At 41.5% G+C, this 26,721-nt stretch overlaps 1 protein-coding gene across 5 annotated transcripts; it reads right to left on the minus strand.

Annotated features, from left to right (window-relative positions):
- rragd (ras-related GTP binding D) lies at positions 1 to 26,036 on the minus strand. Of its 5 annotated transcripts, XM_088908971.1 has the most exons (9): positions 25,647 to 26,018; positions 18,226 to 18,521; positions 17,110 to 17,309; positions 15,730 to 15,844; positions 12,317 to 12,459; positions 6,815 to 6,963; positions 3,123 to 3,230; positions 2,881 to 2,949; positions 1 to 1,848 (listed from the first exon to the last, which is right to left on the minus strand). In XM_088908971.1, exons 1-8 carry the CDS (start codon positions 25,777 to 25,779, stop codon positions 2,924 to 2,926), a joined length of 1,170 nt encoding a protein of 389 aa, XP_088765097.1. In that variant the 5' UTR covers positions 25,780 to 26,018; the 3' UTR covers positions 1 to 1,848; positions 2,881 to 2,923. The 5 variants fall into 5 exon arrangements, 4 of the variants coding, with proteins under 4 accessions (XP_088765097.1, XP_088765088.1, XP_088765080.1 ...); XM_088908962.1 differs by having other exon boundaries at positions 1 to 2,949; XM_088908954.1 differs by having other exon boundaries at positions 1 to 3,230; positions 25,647 to 26,016.
- Between the last annotated feature and the right edge of the window lie 685 nt (positions 26,037 to 26,721).

The following is a 26,721-nucleotide window of genomic DNA, read 5'->3' on the forward strand; positions in this document are numbered from 1 at the left end:
CCAGGGATAGTCACTTTATTATCATTTACAAAAACATTTCAATTAAAAATTCCTGTATGGGAGAGTGCCTGAGCCCTGGCTTAGTATTTAAAATCAGGACTCTTCTGAACAATACATGGGAAAAAAGCAAAAAGGTAGTCAAAGAAACAGCACTGTCGAGAGAGAGGAGTGTTTTGTTTTGCTGTTGCTGCTTACATCTAGATACCAACTTCTGCTGGCTGGAATCACAGCATCTGGCTCTTTTGATCCCTGTTTCAGCAACCCTCTCCCACTCAAGACCAGAAATGCTGCAACGCTGGGTGATATGAAAGGTTACATACGAGAGCAGGCCAGTCCTTCCATCTAGCCCATTCGGTAGTAAGATCGACAGTCACGTTTCTCTTTGAATAGTGAAATGTCCTTTAACCGGATTTGCATTTATTTATGTTATGAGTTTCAATTTCTACTGTGCCCTACAATGCTTTTACATGGAGGGTGCAATATGCAAATACAGTTTGCATGTTTTAATCTAACTCTGCACAGTACCCCATGCTGTGGAGATATACAGTATTGTATACTCCTAGAGTGATCTGGTGTTGAAGCTATAGCTGCCCTTGAGCTGCAATTGACAATGGCAATTACTGTTTTTTCACTTCATATTCTATAAGTCTCTCATCTGCAAACTACAGATCACCATGAACGTACATCAGTACTCACAAAGCTTACTGTACAGCGGCATGTACAGTATGTGTTCTTATAGACCGCAAACACGAGACGTAAAAGCATGATATGGCTTATTTTGATTTTAACATTATCTACCTTTGGCACCTTGGTACCTTTCACAGGTCCTGCTCACCTGCTGTGGTTGGTTTGGTTTTTTGTAAAGATTACTTTATTAAGATAAGATCACTTTATTAGCCATATAAAATTTCTTGTTTTAGAAATTTGTCTTTTTTGCTTGCCCCAACTTGCTCTCCATGAGACACACAGACAGGGAGAGAGAAGCTTGGGGTCAGAGCGCAGGGTCAGCCATTTATACAGCGCCCCTGGAGTAGCTGGGGTAAAGGGCCTTGCTCAGGGGCCCAACGGAGTAGGATTCCTCTGCCGGCTGCGGGATACGAACCAGCAGCCTTCCAGCCACAGGTGCAGATCCTTATCCACAGAGCCACCGCACCAATACTAGAGCCTTGGGACTCCTGAGTGGCTCAACTGATAAAGGCACTCAGCCAAGTGAGGGTTCAAGTCTGGGTCATATCACTAGCCTACTGTGATGGAGGGCTGGGAGAGATTAGTTTGCCAGGGCTCTCTCTGTTTCTCGATGACACAGCATCCCCTTGTCCTCCTGGGTGGACTCCAGGCATGAGGATTGCTCCTTTCTTGCAATCAAGAAAGCTGAACCTCCACTCCCATATGGGGCTGTGCTGCCTGCGATAAAAGACTCGAAAGTGGACAGTTCATAGGAGACAGTTTAGGAGCCTGAACTTCTCGTTCTCTCCTGTGTGCTGGGATTAAAAAAACAAACATATCTGACTACTGCAAATCTGGTGGGATCGACAATAATTGTCATTTCTGAATGTACATAAATTATTACATAGAAGAGCCTCTAAAGAGGCTCAACCATTAAAGGCAATTACCTAGAGCACAGGTGGTCCTGATGGGACAGGTCATTAGCCGACTGTGACTGAAAACCTCCAGGTGTCTGTGTGCAGTTGGCTTCAGTGTTAATCTTCTGAGGTCCTTGTTGCTGGGACCTGCTGCTAGCTGTTGTTCCTGCTCTATTCAGCGCTAGCTGTGGGGCTTGCAGTGCATCGGCAGGTTCATATTCTCATTCTGCCTGTTCGGTACTGGGGGGGTAGCTGTAAAGCCAGGCTGTAAAACAAAAACTGGCAATTTCACTTCTAAAAACAACAAACACCTTTTTCCTCAGACAGAAAATGTGTCGTAAAGTAGCTCTTTACCTTTCAACATGACCAGCCTCTTTAAAGGGCTACGTGTATCTTTTCAACATTATTCAGCATTAAAAAAATATATATTTTAAAAAGATTTCTATAACACCTTAAATCTGTTTTTTCTGGACTCCAATTAAATGTCAATTTTTAGATTTTTCACAGGCCAGATTGTTACAGATCTGGATCCTTTCAAGTGTATTTTCAAGTGATTAACAGCGGTACCCGTGTAAAACAAAACATATGTTTCAGATAGATTTTTTTTCTTCCCATGACTGCAATTTACCTCTTAAGTTGTATGGCAATTGCCCTTAATATTTTTTAACAAACAACTTAGCATTGGAAAATGCCTCAATTAATTTATCTTGAAATGTTTTAGGAACTATTTCTCCCATAAAACCTACTGATTGTCAGATAATTTTGTATTTTGCATACTGATGATAAGAGTGTAATTCTTTATAGGTTTGCAATGTTTAAAGAAACGATATTGATCTCATTATTTTAAATGTTACACCACTGCAATATATGACATGCACTAGTGAGTTCACATTGCAGTAGATCAGCCCAATGATGCTGTACATAGTCAAAGTGTACAAAGTGTGGGGCCATACTGTGACCTCCAACCACTTCCACGAACTCAGGGGTGTGTGCTCTTATCCAGCCTATTCTTTGGAGTCTTCACTTGTAATGACCTTTCAGAGTGTCTGAGCACCTGTTTTTCACTCGGGGATAATGTGTCGCAGTGTGTAAATAAAGGTAAAAGAAATGATTTTTAATGCGTCTCGATTTCAGGCTGCCAGGCCACAAGATGTGCTACTCTGGAAAGGGCGTGGAGACCTTCTGCAGGCACTGTAGGTGGTTTGCAGGTGTCAGGCTGCCTTCTTGTTTAGCCCGACACGGGGGTAGAGAGGACGATTTGGTTTCTCTGTCCTCGATTCTAAGACGCAGGCAGTACCTGACAGGTTTTCGAGTTCCCAGGTGGCAGCTTTCCGAATTTCCTACTTGGCAACGGCCGCTGATTGTCCTGAGAAAGGAGCGAAAGGAAAGGTGCTGGGCTGAGCCTTCGGGGCCTGGCGCAGCTCCACAGCCACAGGCACCTGGGCTCGGCTTCGCACGTCCCCGTGCCCAGGACGTCTGGCGGACGGGGAGGCAGTCAGTGCGGGAGTGCTGGAGTGCCATTGGGAGTGGCCTGCTTACTCCTTCTTCTCTGGCTCAGAAGCCTCCGGGACTGCAGCACCTTCACCCGGACCTCGAACACCTCCTGGATGGCTTTGCGGAAGCAGTGGAAGTTGTAGTCGATCAGTCCTGAGAAGAGACAGATCAGAGAGATCATTGTATACAGTATATTTGACTGTATAGGAACAAGTAAGAGGTTTATTCCATGCTGAAAAAAAGAAGAAAGAGAACACAACGTTTCGGCCGTGGAGCCTTCTTCAGGTGTGAGAAGGTGTGAGAAGGGCAACTTGTCACACCTGAAGAAGGCTCCACGGCCGAAACGTTGTGTTCTCTTTCTTCTTTTTTTCAGCATGGAATAAACCTGTTACTTGTTCCTTTGCAGCCTACGCCTGCTGACGCAGCTGCCCACCTGAACTACTATTTGACTATATAGACTAGATATAGGGCAACTCCAATCTTTGAGGTTAGAGTCTCTCAGATTGTACAGGTACCACTGATTAAGATTAGAAAAACAGACAACTTGATACCAGGCAACAGGCAACTTCATTGAAAATAATTAATCTAATTAAAAGTTATCAAGATCACAGGAATCATGAAGGTAGAGGGCTCTGCTGCCCAAAAAACACACTGGAGTTCCAGGCCATTGTAGTTGGACATGATCATAAATTAATATTAACTTAAAATGTAAAACAGTATATACTAGATTGTATTTTAGAATGATCTAGTGATATACTCATGATCTTGGGTACACAGCATATTGAAATACAATGTTTATATTTTGAATAACAAAACAACAAGAAAAAATCCAACTCGCATAAAGGAATTAAAATGATCAAAGAATCAAGAACAGACTGAGCTGAGGTGCCACAGGTTTACAGACACTCTTTATGACAAGGTACAGTATGACCACTTTTTAATGACTACGGTTTCACCACTCAATTTCTTCACACCAGTGTCAGCTTGTCAGTGTCAGTGTCAGTGTCAGCAGTGGATCTCTACAGTAAGGGAAAAGAAGCTGACACAATCTCTGCATGGTACAAATGTAAACATCTTTCTGGAAATTTAAATGCACAATTAGTATTTATTTACAGTTTTGTAGATTTTCAAAATCATAAAACAGTGTATGTGCGAAATGCAAACATGTGGGCAGCCCGTCAGTACTTAGTAACACCTTCACGGGGGTGAAATCACAGCTTCTAAACGTTTCCTGCAGCCAGCCAAGAGTTTTCTGTTCTTGCTTTTGGAATTTTTTCCCCACTCTTCCTTGTACCGTTCTACCCCAGCTCAGAAATATTCTTAGGTCTTCTTTGACCTCCCCACAGATTTTCATACTTTTCAAGTCTGGGGACTGTGAAGGCCATTCCTTTCATTCCTGTAAGTACTTCATGGTTAATCTACGGGTATTTTGTGGATTGCTGTCTTGCTGAAACATCCGACCACTTTCCAGCTCCAGTTTCTTCACTGACCCTGGGATATCAGTTTCTAGGACTTGTTGATGTTTAGTTGAATCCATTCTTCCTTCTACCCGCACAATATTTCCTGTGCCACTGGCTGCCAAACATCCCCAAAGCATAACAGATCCACCCACCCCCATGCTTAATGGCTGGCAAGCTGTTCCCTTTCCAAACGCTTCACCCTTTTTTCTCCAAATGTATCTTCCGTGGTGGTGGCCAAAAGTCCAATTTTCATTGAATCAGTCCACAGCTTTTTGTTCCAAGAACTTCCCAGCTTGTCAAGGTTTTGTTTTGCATACTTTAGACATTGGGTTTTGTGATGAGTACAGTAGAGCAGAGGAGTTTACTGCCATATATACCTGTACATGGAATTCTTATGAAGAGGTCATGGGAAAGGATTTCTTCTGAAAACTCTCCCATGAAGATCATTTTTGTGAAAGCAATGATATACTGTGGACCTGCGGACAACTACTCCTGCCTCAGCTAAATTTTTCTGCAGGTCCCTTGTAGTGCTCTGTCGGTTCTGCTTCACAGTTCGGACCCGTTTTCAAGCAGTTCGGTCAGAGAGTTTTCTGTGTCTTCTAGATCTTGCCTTGACTGCCAACAGTTTCCCTTAACTTCCATTTTTTAAGGATGTTCTGAGTCTGTCCCAGCTGCTCAGCTCCGAGAGGCAGCAATACTAGATTAACTACTGCTCCACCATGCCACCCGCACCTATTATCTAAAACAACAAAGAGCACCATGTACTGTATTTTCTACTCACATTAAAGAAAGGCTGTACTGTACATAAGATTTAAACTAGATGTTATTTTTTGGCACCCCAATTAGCTGGAAAAATGATAACTGAAAAATGATTTTATAAATTTATGAGACAGAGGTATTCCATTTTTCTTTACATGAATATACTGTACGGTGGGAAAGAAATTATATGAAAAAAAACGATTTTTTAAGTTCTTATTACTGAACTAGATGAAGAGGAAAATACTGTCTCCCTTGTGTGGAGCAGGATTAAAAGCAATCCTGTGGTTCTTATTATTAACATGTGAATGCCGGAGCCCTCAGGGCTGCATTTTGATCACCTCTCCCCCAATAAATCAAACAAACCAGATGTCTACTCCCACCACACACGACACACACTGGAGACATTTTAAGCAAGCCAACCTTAACAAGGTTTTTATCTAATAAAATTAGCTTTTCTAATTTTTAAAATCTCTGGGTATTATAATATAGGCCTAACATTAGGGATAGATTTTTATAAAATAGTACTGAAGTGGGGGAAGACAGGGGGACGTGGGTAATTTCATCTAGGAGTTTTCAAATCATGAGACCAAAGCCTCTTACAAGCCTTCTTCCTCAGGCCTGCGCGCTCCAAGGGACAGGACGTCCTCATGCATATATCCCTGCACTGCGGTTTCCTGGCCTCCTCTCAGGAGGATTTGTAATTGGAAATGTCCATTTGTATGACACCCCCCCCTTGCAAATTTCTCTGTATTACTGCCCTCCAGTCTCATCTTGTCAAATCTCATAAAATCTGCTGTATCCACTGCAAGTTAATGGGTTGGGAGACCTCTAAAGAAAACTGTCCTGTAAGTGGTGTTGGCAGACTACACCAATGCCCAAGTATGGTGGCAGGGGACCTATGCTGTACGTTAGATGAGACGTAAACTGAGGTCCTGATTATCTGGTCATCAAAGATCCCATGGGATTGTCTGAAAGAGTAGAGATGTAAACCCTAGGGTCCTGGCTAACTTATATTCTGGGTTTATCTGCAATCTGTTTAACCTAAACTTCCCCCATGTATTTCAACTGGTGAAGGAATTTCTCAGTTGTCTTCCTGCTCTGCTGTGTAATGTGGCTGCTGGCACACGATGGCTGCCGCATCTTGGCCACGTGGGGGCTGCACTTCAACGGTGGATGAACTGGGGTGCCATCTATACTGTCTGTAAACATACATACTGTATGTTCTCCTTTAGAACCCAAAAGCAATATATAAGTTACAAAGAATTATTACTACATTATTAATTATAAAGTCAAGAAGAAGAGTGTGTTTCATCTTTCAGGCAACTGCTTTCAAAGAAAAACACATGTGAAAAAAGTTAATCTACCGAGGCTGTGAAACATGACATACTGTAATAGTGTCACATATCGTCTCAAAGACAAGACTGTAGAGTTCAACACGTATATTTTCAGGGATATCGCCAATGTTTTTTTCTCACTCCTAAACAGGTTTAAAGAAATTCAGTGTTTTACAAAACTCACCTTTCCTTTCAAAGCTCTCCTCTCTGAGGAAACACACCAGAGCCAGGAACTTGGTGACCTCTTTCAGGTACATGACCGTGGTGTTGTTCAGCCTGATGATTGCCATCGACTCCTTGTCATAAGGAGTTGCCATTTCATCCCCTGTCAGACTGAAAACAGAGAACTGTGAAAATCAAGTACAGGGGACTGCCTGTGCCATGCACTTCAGAAGCAGATATTGAATCATACTGCACACCTCAGCTGTAGTAATTTTCACGCAAACGTCAGTCTTTATATTGATCTTTGGCATTAACATGGACGAGTGGTGACCAGCCATGAGCTGGTGATGATCATGTTACTGCACTGTATCAATTCAGACACATGAAGGTATGCGGCTCTCGCTTTATTCATTGAAACACCCTTTTCAGGTTTTACAGTCTGCAGGTAAACTACTAGTATTCAAATTCCAGGTGGAGAACAGCACTACAATAACAGCTCACATTACTCTACATGAAGGTCAACAATTATTACACCTAACATGTATTTAAAAACAAATAAACTCCTTTGTCTGTCCAGACATTTCCAGTTTGCATAAGAGCTAAATTCATATTTTATCTCTCTGGATTTTCACTATTTTAAAATTGCTACTGGAGGTCAAAGTACATCAATAATATGTGCTGCAGTATCGCATGGGTGTCTACTTAATGATGCATTTAATATCTTAAATGGTGATGCCCTTTTGTTGGGTAATCAGATTAATAACACAAAGCTGCCATCATGTGAGTAGATGGTTCAGTTTTATGATGGAGGTAGATTCAATTGCATAAACACATTTGGACAAAATAAGCAGATGCTTCTGCATTACAGTTATGAACAACTAACACATTTTTCAAATTAGGCTTGACATAATTTAGATTGAATCATTCTGAAATGAACGGATATCATTAAAAATAAGTAAATCAAAATCTGTGCTTTGATTGGGATTAGATATAGAAACTGTGAGTGGTCCTAAGCAGAAAAAATATCAGCTTGGGTCCCAAAATAAATGCAAGAAAGAAAATCACTGCCAAGATTTATTTCTCCACAAATCTCAAATGAGAAAAAATATTTTCCAGTTTTGCTCTATAAATCCATGAAAATACTTCACTGCATCATTTTGATATTCTAATCGCTTTCCAATATTACATAAAGGATGACCTGAGCTGATTACAAGATTCAATACACAGGTGGTTCTGGATAAATGAACACCACTCGAGAAGCAAACAGAAGTTCACATTTTATGCTAGCACTAGGACTTTTTCCTATCAAGATACCCTGACAATCAAAAGAAAATTACCAATTCTAAATCGATTTTCCACATTATTACCAGAAAAATGGCAGATATGTCAATCATATTTGTAGCAGGTACACCTGAATTTTACTGCAGGCAAGATACAGATCAATTCCTTACGGCGATTTGTCATCAGAGGGCCTACAGTGAAGGTCTCAGACTAGTAGTAGCATCCGTGGTCACTGTCAGAATCAATACAAGCTGTACACCTTCAGTACAGTGTCTCCTGTCTTTTGATACAGCTGTGGAGTTTAGCACAAATGTTCCTGCCTCTGGTACGGATGTTTGAGAATCATGCTGAAGGTCCCACAGACACATGTTTGTAAGCAAACGAGTGGGGCACAGTAAGTGACGTCTGCGGGGAAAGAACAGCGATGCTTGAATCAGAAGTGAATGAGACAGCGAGGAGACTTTTCAATCACACACACATTTTCTGCACAAGTCTTCACCTACCTACAGTACCTGGAAACCCCTTCACTGACAGCTACCAACACTCCCCTTCTCCCATTTCAGAGCGTTGTTCAAAACCCAAAACCTCTCGTTCCATCCCTGCTTCTTGTCTGTTTGTGTCAGTGGAGTGTTAATTCATTATAGTTTTGGCTGTGATTCTTTTGACATACATCCTCAGGCAAAACACAGTTGGTGCTTCCTGAGCTTACAATCACGACGATTTTCAAATAGGACTTAATATTTAGGATTTACACAATCCACTACAAATTGATAAACCTACAAAATGCTGATATGTAAGCTGGCAGGTGAATTAGTATTTTAATGATAATGAGAACGCTCTTAATTGCATATGTATTCAATCCCTTTGCTACAACGACCTGAAGTCTGTTCATGTCCAGAAGTGAAAGGTGACAAGACGTATGTAGTGGTTATGGGGATGTATCTCATCAGCAGGGATTGGGAGGTTTGTGTCTGACTTACTCGAGAACTGCAGGCCATCAGCTATCACCACAATAAACCCATCACTGGAGTACTGGAGAATGTTTTCCAAAATGACACCATCCCGTCAGGCAAAGCTGGTAGAGTCCTGTCCACTTTGAGGCAAATATTAACAGTATAGGAGAAACGCATGTAACCAGGTGATTCTGTAATACTGTAGGTTTTCAAACTGTATCAAGCATTGTCTATCCAATAGATGAAGAGTGTTGGCAAGCTATTTTCTACATAATCGGAGAAAAGCTTGGAATAACTTCTTGGAAGTTATTCATGCGGACGCAGTTCATTTTTGTTTTTTCACTTGATTTGTTAAGTTTTGTTAAGGAAAAAAATGGCTGTACTGTATGCGCATAGCACCTACTGTACACAGTGGAGACACTAGCTTTGTGATGGGACAAAGATGAACCAATAACTGATATTGCATTTATGAAAATAAACAAATAATCAGTGGGTAAGGGCGAGGTACGAGCTACCATTTTGATTTGATCTTTTACAAGTAGGTGCCTAAAGGCTCGATTTTACATAAAGATTCTCCTTATGTTAGGTGGACAGTATCTCTCCAAAAGAAAAACTTTTAAGCAACAGCAGTTGTAGGAGTCTAGAGGAATATACCATACCTGTGCTGTCGAAGCTGATACCCTGGCTTGCGTTATGCACAGTGCCCTCCTGCATGCAAGCTTTCTTATGTTGTCCGAATATGTAACGGTGTGTGAGTGATGGGGTGGAACGGCCCACCGGCTGAGCCAGGCTTTACAAGGTTTGAGATACGGGCAGTTCTGGCCAGGGAAAGGGAGAGAGTTTGTTCATTTGACTGCGGCTTCCTAGTATTCTGAGGAGTAAATGTATTAGATCCTGTATAAGACCCGTCTTTAAGATTTTGTGTTTTAACTCTCAAAAGAGACCCTGCGGTAACAAACCCATTTCACGCACAACTACATTTAGACACATGATTAAATTCCTACTGCCTGCACCGTATGGGTTGGTTTTGCAATGTTATAATGAAGGTATTCTACAATTAAAGGCACTGTATAAGCTTCATAATTTTAATCATGTGCTCTGTGCAGGACATTCTCATTTCACTACGTAGCTGGTGCTGCATACGGCCACTTTCTTGCTGCTCTCTGGTTGGGTTTTTTGAGGTCATGTTCCTTCGAAAATCAGATCTGTATCCTGATGTGGACACTGCTGACCCGGCCCTTCTGCTCTCACAGCCTCTGCTACCGGCCAGCTGTGGTGCCACCGGTGACGCCCCCATCTCCCCGCGTTCCTGCTCCCAGCAGCTACAGGAGCATCCCTGCGGAACACCACTTCCCAAGCGGAGCCCGTCTGCCCGCCTTACCGGAAAGTATCTTCTGCAGACAAAATAATATCATCTCTCTTATGCAATCCCAAAGAGATTTTATTTTTACATACAGGGAGGGTTCTTTCTGCTGGCCTCGACAAGAGTTCAGTCAAAATGAATCCAAAAGCAAAATGAGACGTACACTTAATAGGTCTAAATACCACCTCACAAATGACTTTTCCCTCACATTTTCAGACCCAATTACAATTTTTTTGAAATAGTAAATAAGACCTCACAAACAAAAATAAAATGCTATTTATTGTTTTTGTAACTAACTAGTAACTAGTAAGGTACTGACTTGTAGAATTGCATTTAATACAGAGAACAGGGGGCAGGAGTGTAGGAGTGGAACCAGCTACCCAGCCATGTTGGTTGAAGCTGGTACCCTGGTTACTTTCAGGAAATGGCTGACGAGATCCTTGGATCAATTAACTACTAGATACCAAATGGACTCCTCCTTGTCTATAAATGTCCTTATGGCTCTTCCTAAGGTGAATTTAACCATAGGTACCAATGTATTAAGAGTCTGCACTTATTTCCTACAGAAATACACTTGTTTCTCATTTAGAAAACTGCAATTTTGGCATAAGCTTATTTTACTCACCTGCAAGTCCAAATCAATATTACCCAGTAATGCTTAAATTTAAATTTACCCAATAAATTCATTCAAGAATCATTTAATGTCTCATCTGATCTGATACTGCTTTTTGCAATCTTACCATGTGCTATACATACAAAATAGGAACAGCCAAATGAGAAGAGGCTACTTATGAAAAAGTCTCAGGTGTTTATGGTGACATGGCTTTTATCTTCTGGACAAAAAACACTAACACAACATTAAGCTATGTAGTATGTAAGGGCAATGCTGCTATCAAGGAAAATATATTTAATGTGATATCTCATAATTAAGAAACAGGAAATTATATTGGAATTACAAGATGCTAAACTATCCCAGAATTCTGCAATAGCAATGATCATTTGAGTGTATAAACAACCTACAGCAGTTCAAGCAGGGAGCTGCATCAGCATGTGGAGGCTGCAAAGGAACAAGTCAAGGTTTATTCCCTGCTGAGAAAAACACCGGTTCCTGAGCCTTCTCCAGGTGTCACCTGAACATGATGTCAGGTAGAAGAAGCTAACAATAGCTCAGCTGAAACTTTAGTGTTCATGACAATTCCAATGCTGTAGAATCTGCACAGTATTGTTCTCCACTGGGGTTTAGTCATAATGAACTGTTATTTAATGAAATTTGTATTTCAAATGAGAACAGAATCATTATAACGATGAGAACACTCACACGTATCCTTTGGCAAGAAAGGATGTATCGTGCGATCGCTTCCACTGCTTAAAACTGAAAGTCAGCGAATGATAATATACAGTAGGTATTGTATGACAATTGCACCATTGCGCGACTATCACATAAGGCACGGGAGGATGTCCTATCTCGTAATACTAAGATAATTTTCTTGTAATTACGAGAAAACACAGGAAACACAGGAAATATTTGTTTTTCCTTAATGGCAGCAATGACTGCTGCTGGGGAAAGCAGAGTCTGGCCTGCTGCCACCACGACACTCTCCGGGAGTACTTGTCTAAAAAATGAACCAATGAAAGAATCCACAGAACATCCAGCGTCATTCAAGAAACTGCTGGATGAGAACCTTAGATTATTTAGCTAATAAATACGAAATGGGCTTAATGGGCCAATCTGCCCCCTCTGATTTATAACCATTCTATGTCCCAATGTTTACACATACAGTAGCAAATACAGTACGTCACAGCTGTCCTTAGGAGGATGAATGAGGAGAGGATGAATGCATCGAGGCACAAAAAGTTGACGGTGACACTTATGACACCCAGAACCACTGGTAAAGGTGCTGTAGACATGTCTGCACATGCAACTCACCCATATATGCAAGAGATATCAATGACCACGTCGATCATGTCACAGCACAGCTCATACGTCTGCATGTCCACTGGTGTGCTGTCTGTTGCGATGTAGATTTTACTGACAACATCAAAAAGAAATGCCTTTTCAATCCCAGAATTCTGCAAAGGAAAACATGAGTTAAATAGAGGCATTTATTGAACAAGTGCAATCTATACATACTGTATACTTGAACACTGATTAACTAAAAAATGTGCTACTCAGGTTTTGTTAGTATATATATAAGTAAAATATTTTTACTTTTTAGAAGCCAGTTTGCATTTGAGAAGGCAAAGCCTGGCCAAATCTTTCACTATTTCATATAAGAAACATGTTTAGAATGGGGACCCTGAATTGAAGAAACCTGTCATCATCAAATCTGCTAACAGAGTTAACTATTCAGTCTGCATAAATTTACACATTATAAGTGCTTTTACTTAATTGTTACACTTGAAGTCGATACCCTGGCTTCTTTCAAGAAGCGAATCATTGAGATCTACAGATCAATCAGCTCTGAACAACCAGACGGGCTACATGTGACAAATAGCCACCGCTTATTAGTACACACTCTTGTGCTCTTACACTGAGTACCAGTTCTCTTACTAAAATATCAGATTGATTACCGAATCACAGACATCCAAATGTACCCTACTTTAAGGGGAAATATCTCTCAATTGATGTTTTTTCAGTGTCTGCTATACTACACACATATGGTATTTTCTTTTTGCCACATATGGTGACCCAATCTTTTTTAAAATATAAAACTGAGGAGTAGTGTGTGTGTGTGTGTGTGTGTGTGTGTGTGTGGGGGGGGGGGGTAAATGCAATGGCACTTTAATTCAATGACCTTAAAAGCCTTTCACATCTGTATGCCTCCTTCTAAATCCAGCTCAGGCTACGAGGACATTTGCTTTGCTGCTCTTCTCCCCAGTGCGACTGGCCCATATCACAACACTACCTCAAAGGTTAGAACAGCTGGCTACAATGTTTATGGATAAGAGGGTGGATATTCAGCTAGTGCTTCATTTCTGTACAATTCTGGATCCATGCAGTTCATATGGGACTAAAAAATCGAATTATTTCTAGTCCGAAATTTGTTTGCCCATCTTGTAATTTGTCCTCCTTGGGCAAGTTCTAGTGGTAACTCATACACCCGCCCCCAGCAATGTTAAACATTTTAGGATAAATTCAAATATTGGTTCTTGCATCTGTCAATATTTTGACATAGAATTAGCTGGCATCTCCCTTTGCAGTTCCATACGATACAATAATATACTTCACACCCTGCATCCGCTTCACAAAATACCACACCAAATCTAAACACATGTATCAGTAAGAATCAAGAAAACAACAGTCAAGTATACACAATTAATATGTATACCATCCATGAACTGGCTTCGTTACTCTGTTCTTCTCCCCACTGAGAGCTGATGTGGGGGGAGCATATTGGAGCATTTTGGCTGTTCAGACAGTGGTGGAGGGGAGTCCAGATTACCTGTAAAGTGCTTTGAGTAGAGTGTCCAGAGAAGAGCTTTATAAGTGTGTAAGAAATTAATAATAATAATAACAATAATAATATTATTATTATTCCAAATGGAGATCATATTCCCCCCATTTTCACATGTACAGTGCAAACTCACAGTACTATGCACATTCTTCATACACACATACAGTATCTGATGAGTTTAAAACAAACTACTCTGGGGAATTTAAAATGAGCACTAAGATTGTTTTGACCCGAACTCAGATGTGAAACATTAGTCTGAACGGGGGAAGAAGGGATAGTGGAGGCTTTACTGTTTTAATCTCCTATTGCTAGATTACGGCATCATATGCTTTAAAGTTTGATCTCTTGTCAGTGGGGTTGAAATGTTACGCATGAAGGTGAAGCATGACTTTGCTTTGCTTTCTGCTTCCACCTGCTGTCTAAACAGTGCCTTGCAGCTCTACTGGTGTGTAGCGTATGCATGTTCCTGTAGAGCAGCTCTTCCCAGACCAGGTACTGCCAGTTCACTTAAGTCTTCTGAGCTCCTACTCTGCCTATTAACCCCCTAAGTGAACCAAATGATTGATCAACAGTTTTGCAGGATTTCCTCTTATAATCTGCCTTATGTCTGCCATATTAAGACATGTAGTGAGTGGGAAGTTGTTTCTAGCTTGGCCTACAATTGTTGTTCACCTACAGAGTAGCTTACTGATCAGCTCTGTTTTCAATTGATGATGCACATATACGGGTGGGAAGGGCTGTCGAGCATCATCTCAGTCAGCTGTGTTGGCGTGGCACGGGCCCACTGGTGAAATTCCAGCAAGGCACTGAAACTATCAGCTTCATCCCAGCACCTGGTACAGCTTTCATGCTACTCTCTGACCCACCCAGAAAAAAACAATGGCAAAGTCCAGCTGGAATGAAAGACAAAGGAGTGCTCCCGGACCAGGAGGGGAAGCACCACAGTACATACTGTAATCCCCCGCCACACCAGGCAATAATGTGCTCCTGACACGTGTATTACCATACAATTCACACACGAGTCTTGAACACTTGGGTGTTTTTGAAAAAATAATGTGTAAGGAAACATTTAGTAGACAAAACATTACCTAGTTTTTTTGCCCCGTAAATATAAAACAGTTTTTAAAATCCTTTTCTGTTCAAAATGCCTAAAATTGATATGTTTGGATTTGAATGTTCGCCAGTATTTTGTGGTTTTTAAAAATATGAGCATGGCGAGAAAGCTAGTTAATGTGCAATTTAGATTTAAAACCATAATTGGAGATTAACCTCTAAGCCTCTTCTACACTCTTTGAAGTACTGAAATGTTAAATTGAAAGAGTACTATAAATGCACTGTTCGGTAAACAAATCAACTAAAATCCAGCTACAGTATATAGCCATTCAAATGATCATTGTTTCTCCACATTGTGGTTCTGTAAGTGATGCCTTTTATTTAATTCACTGCTGGATGCTATGTTAATGAAAGAAACTGCACCAGATAACACATCTATACAGTACCATCACAAAAACAAGAGAGTCTGATTAGTACAATAGAGCAAGGCACCGTGTACTAGTAAATACCTATTATTGCTATGATAAACACTGCAGGAATGCCTGTGTCATTGCTTAATATTTATTCTATTTCTAAAGAAAAAGATTGTTCAACTCTTGAACCTAGTGAAGATGTACAGTATGCAAGAGCGTTCTTCCAGCCAATCAAACACTTCTCTGCACTTACTGGGTAACTGTCAATACTCCCCATAGTGCCTACAGCCCAACTACAGTACATGCAAGTGTTTAGCACTGGAGAAACATGGCTGACATGTCAGATTTTATTCCTCTCTAAGTGCATGAGTTTCTGTTGCCATTATTTATAACTTTGCACTCTGTCAGGTTCTACTTACAGAAATAAAAATGTTCAGCAGATTCTCCAGTGTAGGAAGCTGTGGGATGAGTTTCTGCACCACTTTGCTGAAGGCCTCAAATATGGAGTGATCATAAATGCTAGTCAGATAAAAGCTGGAGGCAGAAAGATGTCAGATTAGATTTAGCACCATGTTATTCCCAGAAACAAACCACAAAAGCTTATTCCCAAAAGTGACAATAATAAGAAGGAGCAGAAACTGCGAGTAGTTATGTAACACACTTCTTTTTTATTTTCTTAAAGTGTTACATTAGAACTGCCGTATTATTTTACAAAAGGGAAATTCTGTTCAGTTTCTCTCTGGATGGCAGATGCATGTATTCTTCTTGAGGGTTTGCAAAAAACAATACCAGATAATTCAAGAAATAAATCAGATGAATATTGATAAGGCGAAAGAAAAACTGTGTTGTGAGAATTAATAATATGAATAATTATTATTACTGAAGTTATTTTCAAATGTTACTGATACAGTATAATATTTTGGGAAATTAATGTACATATCTGTTTAATCATAAAGAAATGGGGAAGAAATAGGGACAAACACATGATGTACTGTTTAATTATCTTTTATATAGACCAACGTTTTTGAACCAGTGTGCCTTCAGACATTTACGGGTATAACGCATAATTTTGGAAACGTCACTTTTGAAACAAAAAATGAACGAACTATCGTTTACTTGCATGTATGTATATTTGGAGTAACCAAGGTGTCACACTGCACATTTGGCGTAGAAACACATACAGTACAAGATGCTCTAGGGCTGTTTACGTGGGAATTGCTTGCGTGGGCTACAGTACTTCAATTCTTCACGTTTGACGGACATAAAATAAACCCCGAAAGAAGAGAAACTCCGAGAGCGTGGGAGCAGGAGCTCCGTGTTTCCCCGCCAGTCAGCTCCTGCCAGGAGGGGACGGCTGCGCTCTTCGGGGCCAACTCGGAGTACACCCTGAAATTCGCTTTGTTCCCCAAATGAATCGTGTCCCCGGGCCGGTGACGAGTATGAGCGTGTCGGAAACGAGGGCGGTGTGCCGTGGGAAGGAAGAGACAGAACGGGTGCTGGCTGTCAGCCTTGTGTTCCTCGCACACTCGCTCATAAATCATGTGTTACTTCATTTAGCGTACCTCGCGTAAGGTCCAAAATGGCTCCGTTTACAAAAAAAAAATCAAGAAACGACTGCAAAACGCATGGTGTAGACGGCTTATCGTCACTGCCCAGGAACAACTGAGCTAATAAAAACCACACATCTTTCTCTTCACCTCTGGAGGCGTCTCCTCAGAACAGGGAAGAGAACCAAACTTCAGTTTCTAGTGCTACCCAACCACTTGCTTCATATGAACGTTCATAAAAAAATACTCTACCTTAAATGTATTCTTTCTAGAGCAGCATCTATCAGATCGTCATTGGCCCGCTTGTGAATATCCCTCTGCTTTTCGATCTTGTGATCATCTGACAGCCCGTCCACCTTATGAATGAAGACTTCGAAGTTGATGTCAGGATTGACTTTGTAGGCTCTGGTCACGGTAAGATGAAGCCTGTTCAGAGCTTCCACGTAGTCGTCCTGTACAAGAACATGGAAAACCAAACTTGCAGGGATTGACTGGGACAAAAACACATTTCAGACATTTGGCAAAAAAGGACAAAAAAGAATTATGATAAGCTTTCTTATCTTGTGAATGCCTCTTGACATAAAAAGGTTAATCGGTACTTAAGAACAAGATTTGGTACACAATGGCAGTGTCGTTTTTTGCCATCAGAAGTAGGTTTTTTTTAACTTGTGAGGTTGCGTTATGCACGTATAGTATTTCGCTTTCTTCTAAAATGCTATCAGTTCAGATTCTATTTAATTTACTAGACAGAAATGTGATAGGGCCTGTTCAAAACACAGCCCAGGGCACAATGGCATAGCTTCATGCTTTAAGAACACCGAGGTAAACAGGTGAGTAGTACCGACATTTAACCCAACTCCCCTCGAGGACTTCGACAGCCACATCAAATGATTTCCCATGAGCCTTTTACAGTATGTCTGCGCCAGTGCAGCTAGCGAAACTCCAGAATACAGACACAACTGTTCTTTCACTGTGGTCAGCACTGGGACATGTGGCTGAAAATCATGAATTTTCCCGAGTCCAACTGCTACATAACATTTGCGGTGCTACAGTATTTCAATGTCATTCAACAGAATGATCATCTTGATCGCTACCGAGCCAAGAAAGTATCACGTTACACGAGAGGTAATCTAATTTATTTGCCGCCAATAAACAATTTAAGGAACGGTTCGGTCAAAAAGAAAACAAGGGAGGACTGGCTCAGATTCTGAAGATGAAATGAACAGATGATATTTAGTCTGCGTCAGAATTAAAAACACTCTCATGTGCTCTGGTTACCTTGTGAAAGTACCGTAACGTTAGCATCATGGCAGAAACTCAAGACACGCGCTAACAGGGCCCGCGCGGCCCCCTCTGGAGGAGCCTGACCTGGGAGTCGATGACGAAAATGAGCGCCCCCGTCCCCCGGAAGATCATCTCGTAGTCGAAGGTGGGGTCGAAGAAGTCGATCTGGCCCGGGAAGTCCCAGATCTGGAAGCTGACGAAGGAGCTGTTGGACACGTCCTCCCTGCAGATCTTGTTGGTGCTCTCCAGGAACAGCGTCTCGTTGGGGGACATCTTGTGGAAGACCACCTTCTGGATGGAGGACTTGCCGCTGCGCCTCAGCCCCATCAGCAGGATGCGGGGCTTCACCTCGCTGCTGAAGGGGTCGCCGAGCCCCAGCACTGAAACACAACCGCACGGCGGCTCAGAACGCGCTGTGGGACAGCAGCAGGATCGACGGGGGGGCCCCGGGAAAGAGCAAGAGAGGAGCCCGTTCGGCCCCCACCTTCATGTCAAGAAAAGGCCGCTTTGAAGAAAAAAAACGTCTCTTGATTTAGATTTTAGTTGAAAGCAAACAAACTGCATAGGCAGCACCCTGGTGCAGTGGTGAGCACTGCTGCCTCACAGTGCTGGGGTCCCGGTTTCAATTGCAGACCTGAGGCTCTGTCTGTGTGGAGTTTGCACATTCTCCCCAGGTTTGCGTGGGTTTCCCCCGGGTGCTCAGGTTTCTTCCTACAGTCAAAGACACACTGGTGGGTTAAATGACTTCTGGGAAAACTGGTCCTGGTGTGAGTGTATGTGTCTGCCTGTGTGTGTGTGTCTGCCCTATAATGAACTGATGTCCTGTCCAGTGTGCCTCCTGCCTTAAGCCTGTTGCTTGCCGGGTTAAGCACCAGCTCTCCTGCAATCCTATACTGGATAAAGCTGTCAGAAAAGGCATGGATGGATGACGTGCATAACTAACATAAACTAACGTTTGACTCTTCTCACTTCAGCAAGACCAAGCATTACTCGAGCAGTGGTAAATTTTCAGCTAGTGTCATAAGCTCGCTGACCTACAGTACAAGGTCTGGAGAACAGCAGTAGGCACGCTGGTCATCCGAGCAGAGCAGGTATCCGTAGTTTCTATGACATTTTAAAACACTGCAAAAATATAATGCCAAGATAGAAAATATTGATGAAACAAATTAATTAACTACTGTATAAAATAACACTAGAAGGGTTTTTCAAGACTGCTCTGCTTTCTAGATGGTTTCCTTATACCTGTCATTAGTAATTTTGTACACAAAAAATGACTGCAGCCTACATGTGGTTGAAAGAGGCTTGTGCAGGGAGCAGTACTAAATTGAATCGGGGCTGTGTTAGTAGTGGACTGTGGCTGTACCACTGGTGTTGGGTGGGATTTACACAGCCTGAGGGTCCTCATCCCACCACACTGCGGAGACTCTGGGGACAGCAAGCAGTCAGTGTTGTCAATGCCTGATGGACACCTGCTGCTTCAACCCTTTAGCTGTCTCAGTGGTGCTCAGGGCTCACAATGCTCTCAGGAAGCACGTGCTCTGACAACTACACCCCCATGATGACACACACATGGTCTTGATCTCTCCACTGCAAGTACAAATGTTACTACAGTGATCATGAAAAGATTATCTGAGGGGATGAAAGGGAAAACAAACTTGATTCTTAGTCCAGACAGTCTGATAATGTGCTCAAAGCATAAGAGCATTTTTTACCTAATTGTGAACAATCTGATTTGTATTATCTCTACAACTACAGCTTTTACAAAAAAAGGGGGGTTTTCACTGTATTCTCTGTTGACATCATTAGTTCTGCTAAAAACTGCAGGTGTTAGGCTGACAGTGAGATCAGTATTTATCTTTGTATGACTAATGAAAAGAGAGCTAAAAACAAACATTAGGCCATGCCAGGAAATTCCCGATGAAAGAATCTGGAAGTGAGGAAGTAGGACTGTGGGTTTATAATCACAAGGTTGTGGATTCAGGTCCCAGCTAGGAAAGCTGATGTTGTATCCATGAGCAAGGTACTTCCTTGTCTTTGTGCAACTTACATTTTAGTTGGGTATGTAAGTTACTTTGGATAAAAGCCCAACGAACGAAAACAGTCACAAGACGTAGGAGCGGAGATCTGCGTCATACTTGTGTTGGCAGCGAAGGAACATGTAAAGGTTACTTCCAGGCTGAAAGACTGTTATTCCTCCTTTAGCTCCCACACACCGGCTGTCCCAACGGAGAAGCCAAGAGCTTTGTACCGCAAGCAGCTCCACAACATCTTCCTTTTATTACCAGCCTTGTCAGGGCTCTCCTGTCCAAGCTCTGTTTCTCAGGACAGGTAAGGACAAAAAACAACTCAGACAAAACAACACTAATCTTGTAATACCCTCTCAACTTCCCCTTTCACAGGAAGAGAGACCCCTGTCCCAGTCCGCGAGACAGTGGGTGCCCCCTGGGCCCAGGCCGACATCATCCAGCATTTTTAATGCAGGATTTGCCTCAGAGCATATTTCTCTAACAAGACCCCTTACACCCAGAGCAGGAGCTCCAGCCAGAAACGCTGCATTTTCCTATTTTTCAGCATATAATTCACATTTACCTGTTCCATAATAATGCATACAGTACATTGCAATGCCATTCAGCAACGCAGTGAGTTCTATGTTCCTCCAATCACATGCTTAGATCAATTTAAAAACTGTGACCTGGAGAATTAAGTGGAATATATTGCAGCATTGAACAAACAGGAATTCTGCCAGATTCCTAATCTATAAATAGTATATAATGTTTTTTTTTAAATCCACCCTTTGTTTCTGCTCCCAGGCTAGAAAGCATGCCAGGGTACTGGGAAATACAGTGCTGGGCCATTTTACAACATAACTCCTAAAAACCTTTTTTTGGAATTAGACAGCAGCTTCAAGTCTGAGAAAGAAGATCTTAAAGCCCTCAAATAGATCAGCTTAACGTGAGACAAACAACCTCTTCTTTTTCTTCTTTCACAGGAACATATAAGTGAGATGTAAACAAGTCTAGTTTAATTTTATCACATGGTTATTTCAAAATACTCTACAGTGCCGCAATTTTTCAAAGCCAAGTATAGACTGTGCTCATTAAGCGACATTCAGCTTCACTGTGAGACTTTTTAAAGCAGATCTGCTAACTGTTAATGCTTTTGCAAAAAAGCATGTTTTAATTCTTTCTGATCCTACAGTGTTATTGCATTTAGGAGAAGCACAACACTCATATTAGCCTGTTAAATGTGCTTTTGCTCATCTATACTCCAGTGCCAAATGCATTAGCAGCTTGTGAAATGAGCACATACTGTACATCCCCTCAGAGCATAACTGAGAATATTTACAGTAGCTACCCTGACCAATCTTAAATGAGGACCATGAATAGAACTGCAACTACAGGAGATTCATCAGACTTCTGTATTTCTCAGGGCTTGCAGCATTTTTTGGATTTCAAAATTGTATTAAGTTGCATGCGATCATTTGACTGCATTTAGTCACATATAGCTATCTTAGAATTAATTGGTAATATATTATGACGATTTAATTTAAAAAAAGTGAAAAACTTTTCACTATATAAACTCAATTGAGTTTATCAGTGCACAGTTGTCCAATAACATACTTTATTTTCCATTACCTTTTAAAACAGATTTACTTTTTCATAGAAACTGTGCAGACCAATACAAAAACTGTAACTTAAAATGCAAAAAAAAGAATGATCTTAAAAGACGAAAATACTTTTTTTTTTACATTTTAAGTTTAAGTTACATTTAAGTTTTTACATTTTTTCCTCTGACTATCAAGGTAAATATGTCCACAATGACTGACAGAGGCTCAAGTGTAACGCCTGTGCAATAAATGTGTCACGTAGCATGTTGATCGGATTAATAAAAAATCAGCCATGTTCATCCACAGTGCCAAAAGAAAGGCCGCATCACAGCTACAGCATCTACAGAAACTACCAGTGGCTTTATGTTCACAAAGTCTTGGTTCAGTGGCCATATTGAATATAATTAAATTAACTAATAAAGTTAATTAAACCAAAATTACAACATCCCAAATCCCAGCTCAAGTGTCACCAGTCTGGACTGACGATAAAAAACAACGGCAGGCGAATATTACGTATTCTCAACTGAGAGTCAGTCTTCTTCTGGCACTCGCCATCTCCAGATTGGAGCAAAATCCAACAGCCATTGCTTACTATTCACCCCAGGCTTTCCCAGGACAGAGAGCCGAAAGGGTGACTGTCCTGCCTTGTGCCGGAAAACTTGTATTGGAGGAATAAGTGTGGAACAGTGGGGAGGACTCAGCACTACCTAATGGGAAGGCAACAGCTTCAAATCCCAGACGGTATACAGCTGCTATACACGTGAGCAAGTACAAGAGTACCTACAGTAGCTAACTGTGTTCGGGATAAAAGTGTCGTCAGGATACCAGAGTTACTACTTTAACCATCATTATTGGGAACAAAGTGACAAAGAGTTGTTGTTGTTTGTTGTTTAAAAGAAAGGGTAATCTGACTAAACATTTGTAAAAAAAGGAAGCACAACATATCTAGAATTTCATTTCTGTTGGCCCAAAGGGGTGAACTGTGGAACTACTGTATTTTGTCTGGCTTCCTACAGTGTAATTGATGTAATTGTAAGTGCCCTGAGTTAATTTTTAAGCCAGTTTTGTTTTATGTGTAACTTATTTGGTAATGCTTAATTGACATAATCTACTGTTACCTACTTCAGGTGTTTGGAGTTTGTATCCATTAATTTTTGGAGATTATACAATCTCTGTGGTCATTAAAAATCCCAGGGTGTTTCTCGAAAAGAGTAGGGGTGTAACCCCGGCGTCCTGGCCAAATTTCCCATGCCTCCTAATAATCCCCCTCTATGAATTGGCTACATTACTTTGTTCTCCTCCCCCACTCCAACAGCAGGCGGAGCGACGCGCCGGTTGGAGTATTCTCGGTCGCATTTAATGGCAACGTCAGCTCAAAGATTTGGTTCAAACCACCAAATGGAGACGGGCGTGCCGACAAGTGGACCCTGCTGATGCGGGATTAACGCTAGGATGAGAGAGACGTAGGTATTTGCAGTTCAATAGCTGTATTATTTTGTATGTGTTCTGTGCACAAAGATCTTGTTGTGATGAAAGTCCTTGTGTTTTTTTTCCTACAATTTCTGTGACTTGTGGATACTTTCTTAGTGCTACTTCAGACATGTAAGCATCAGGTGTACTACCTGATTATTTTCCACTGATTCTTTAAATAGCGTCTTGGTGTGTAACGTGGAACATTGGTTCATCAAACCCTAGAGGGAATATAATACATCCAAAAATATGATCACTTCATCTACCCATTCCTTGGTCTGTTTCTTTCCTTATTTTTAATGGTGCAATGTGTTCTTAGTGGTTACAGTTTTCCAGTTTCCTGTTTTAATAAAACATAATTTAGAAATGATAATCAACCACGTTAGTTTTCGGTAAAAGACTTAAATGCCTGGATAAGGCTAAATTGTTGGTCTTTTGAACCTCTTAAGGCTTATCAAAGCATTAACCAGTGAAAAGCACATAATCAACTGTAACAATACTGTAACAAGATGATGATAGAAAAAAATGTTAACAATGGAAGTCTTGGAAGGCAATTTGAGCTACACCAGCCAATGTACAGTAATATGGACTGCATGGTTTTATAATCCAAACATTTGTTCCCTAGGCAGCTCTAAAGAAGACATTTTTTGCTTATGGTGTACTGATTCCTGACCTGCAGTATAACAACATCTCCCCTTGACACAGCAAGCACAGTACAACCACAAAAAGGTGCAGATACATGCAACACTGCAATACTGCAACAGAGTATTTGCAACTGGTCAATCCAAAAATACATGCACTGCTGAAAAACTAAACTAAAGTCACATGAAAAATCTAATGAAATTCCTGTTAAGGAGAGAAAACAGCGAATTTAAGCTGTTTAAATAATTTAATAGAGCACCAAGTCTTCAACTTCGTGCTGATGCCATTTCAACATTCACATGTGTGGAATTTTCAGATCCAAGAACAGCTAGTATAGAGAGGGGACTGTCAAAATGGTGTACTGTATGTCCCTGCAGTACAATATTGTAAAACAAAGATCTGGTGTTGCTTTTGTGGTACACAGTTAGGGGAAATGGCTTAATATCATCCCATTCTCCCACATCAAGATACAGCCTCAGAAAGGTGATGTGTTGATTAAAGGCCCGTTTTTCAGAGAAGATACAGTAATGATAACGAAGCACGATATTATTTGGAAAATCTGAATTTACAGTACCTGAGAAGAAAAGCAACTTTTAAAATCAATTCACAGGTCCCTCCAGTCTCTTGATGACATGGAACTGCTTCAAGATATGTTCAACAAGACAGTGGAACAGAAGACTGCAGCAACCATTATTATTATTAATATATTTTTGGAAATGCTTATGACTGAATGGACAAAAATGGACAGAAATCTGAACGTTTTCTAATCTTACCCTGATTTGCTACATTTCACTGAGTCTGTTCAGGTGACCCTATACTTTTTGCACCAGTTGAATACCAATCAGAACCCCCAGGTGTGCCGCAGTCCTTCTGACTTTCCACACTGGTACTTTGTTAAATCTGGTCAAAAGCAGCTCTCTGTTTGCATATGAAGTGTTTAGGGAAAACTAGACCATTCCATCCTATTTGGGTGTGCGACAGTGTTTTGAAAATATCAGGAATCTACTGGCACGTCACCACATACTGTATACAAGTAATTTCACATCCTAATCACATACAAAGAATGGAGAACTACACGTAGCATTGACCGGAGCCTGGTAATACAATTGATCCATTTCAAAAGAATTCCTGAGCCCCTCAAGTGAGTCAAGAGAGCCCTGTGTAAATGTGGGACAAGCCAATCAGGGTGTGTATTTTGGATGACGGGCTTCAAAGTGAGAGGAGAGATGTGTGTGATATGCTGCCACCACTCCAATGAACTGTATTCTGTACACTACACACTTAAGGGATGTTTTAAAAGGTTGCTTTTTTAAATGTGTCGTTTCTCTTTTCAGATTCCGGCAAACCGGGATTCACGAAGGGAATACTTGATCATGATACCCCAGTTTAAACATTTGAAGGCAGGGCGCTCCTGAATTGTAGTTTCGCAGCTGTTCGGGGCGAGTCTGTCTTCCGCCAGTCCCCTGTGGACAAGCCCTCGGACAGTCTTCAAGCACTTCAAAAGTCATTCCTGCGTGCAAAATGTAGCGTCATAGTAGCGCTCAACGTTTCTCCTGCGGCGGTCTGGTCCCACACGTACTGTATGACACGACCGACTACCCAATATCTTAGGTTACGGTAACAGAACTAAAGCGAGTTCTTCTTTTAAAAAAATGTAACTTTCCAAAGATAACGAAAGAAAAAAAAAACTCCGTTATGTTTATCATAATCAATGCTCGCTCGTGTCGTTATCTTAAAATGTTTTGTATGACCTTAGGAAGTTGTGGGAAAAAAAAAAGTGTCCTACCCCCTTCATCGCAGCTACTACCAAGTTCCCCGTCCGTGAAGGCGTCGAGATCGTCATCGTCGTCGTAGTAGTATGTCGCCTCGTCCTCTCGGTTGTCTTCTTCGACGTACATCGGGGTCGTTTCGCTCGTCATAACGGGGGTTTTCCAGAGTTAAGCTGCCCGAGGACTCCGGCAGCTCCTCCACACATTGTCACCTGATATTGTCATGTCTTTGGTGAACTTTCACCCCCCCCTTCCTCCATGCCCGGACCCGTCCGCCTCCATAAGAGGAGAGCAGGCGGCCGGATCTCTCTCCTCAACCCGTCACACTGATTATTGAAGGACCGGGACTGCGCTGGGACTTCTCTCGGCTTCTTCCCCTCTCAAATAATAATAATAATAATAATAATAATAATAATAATAATTTAAAAAAGCCACCGCTTTGTGTGCAACTATTATTGCTGTTCCAGGATGGAGACTCTGGCTTCCGTTCCCGTTGAGCTGAGTTTCATTTAAACAATTTCAGCACCGGGCTCTTGCAGCCCGGGAGAAATTAGGACGGACCCAGCAAGCCTGTGACTGCTCGTACCACCTGTCAGCTTGGGATCTTGGGAGGTGTAGTCGGCCCTCTACTTTTCTTCTTTCTGTGGAGGGTAACGCACTGAACAGGGGTCATATATACGACTGGAGTCATATAAAACCCAACGCAGATCCGTAGTGTTGTATTGCTGGATTCAGGAGCAAAAAGCTAAGCTGTAAACATGTCAATACTCCATAGCGATATGAAAGAAATGTGATGCAACCTGAGCTTTATTCACTTGTGACCTCTGCTGTACGTGCTATCTAACCAAAATAACAACATTTGCCATCGCTAGTAATTAATTCGTCCTTTGAGGACAAGGTCCACAGACCAGATTATTTAACCCACTTCTTATAAAAAAATACCCTTCCGATCTGGGGGGATATGAACCATAACAAATACGATATAATGATGTTAACTTCAGGACCAGGGACAGAGCATGAGTGACTCATCTCCGGCGGATGAATGAACAAACATCTCCGTTTTGTGATTGTATGTTCTGTCCCTCGTTCCCC

The sequence above is a fragment of the Atractosteus spatula genome, chromosome 2 (assembly GCF_055471065.1).
Source record: "Atractosteus spatula isolate fAtrSpa1 chromosome 2, fAtrSpa1.hap1, whole genome shotgun sequence".
Classification (NCBI taxonomy): Eukaryota; Metazoa; Chordata; class Actinopteri; order Semionotiformes; family Lepisosteidae; genus Atractosteus; species Atractosteus spatula.

Bases quoted from the DNA above. Each gene is read 5' to 3' on its own strand.
- rragd (XM_088908942.1), bottom strand. From the start codon at position 25,779: ATGACGAGCGAAACGACCCCGATGTACGTCGAAGAAGACAACCGAGAG. The intron at 15,845-17,109 runs GTAGAGTATTTT...TTCTGCCTCCAG, and splicing joins CTAGAAAGAATACATTTAAG to CTTTTATCTGACTAGCATTT. The intron at 12,460-15,729 runs GTAAGTAGAACC...TTTCCTTTGCAG, and splicing joins TGCTGAACATTTTTATTTCT to AATTCTGGGATTGAAAAGGC.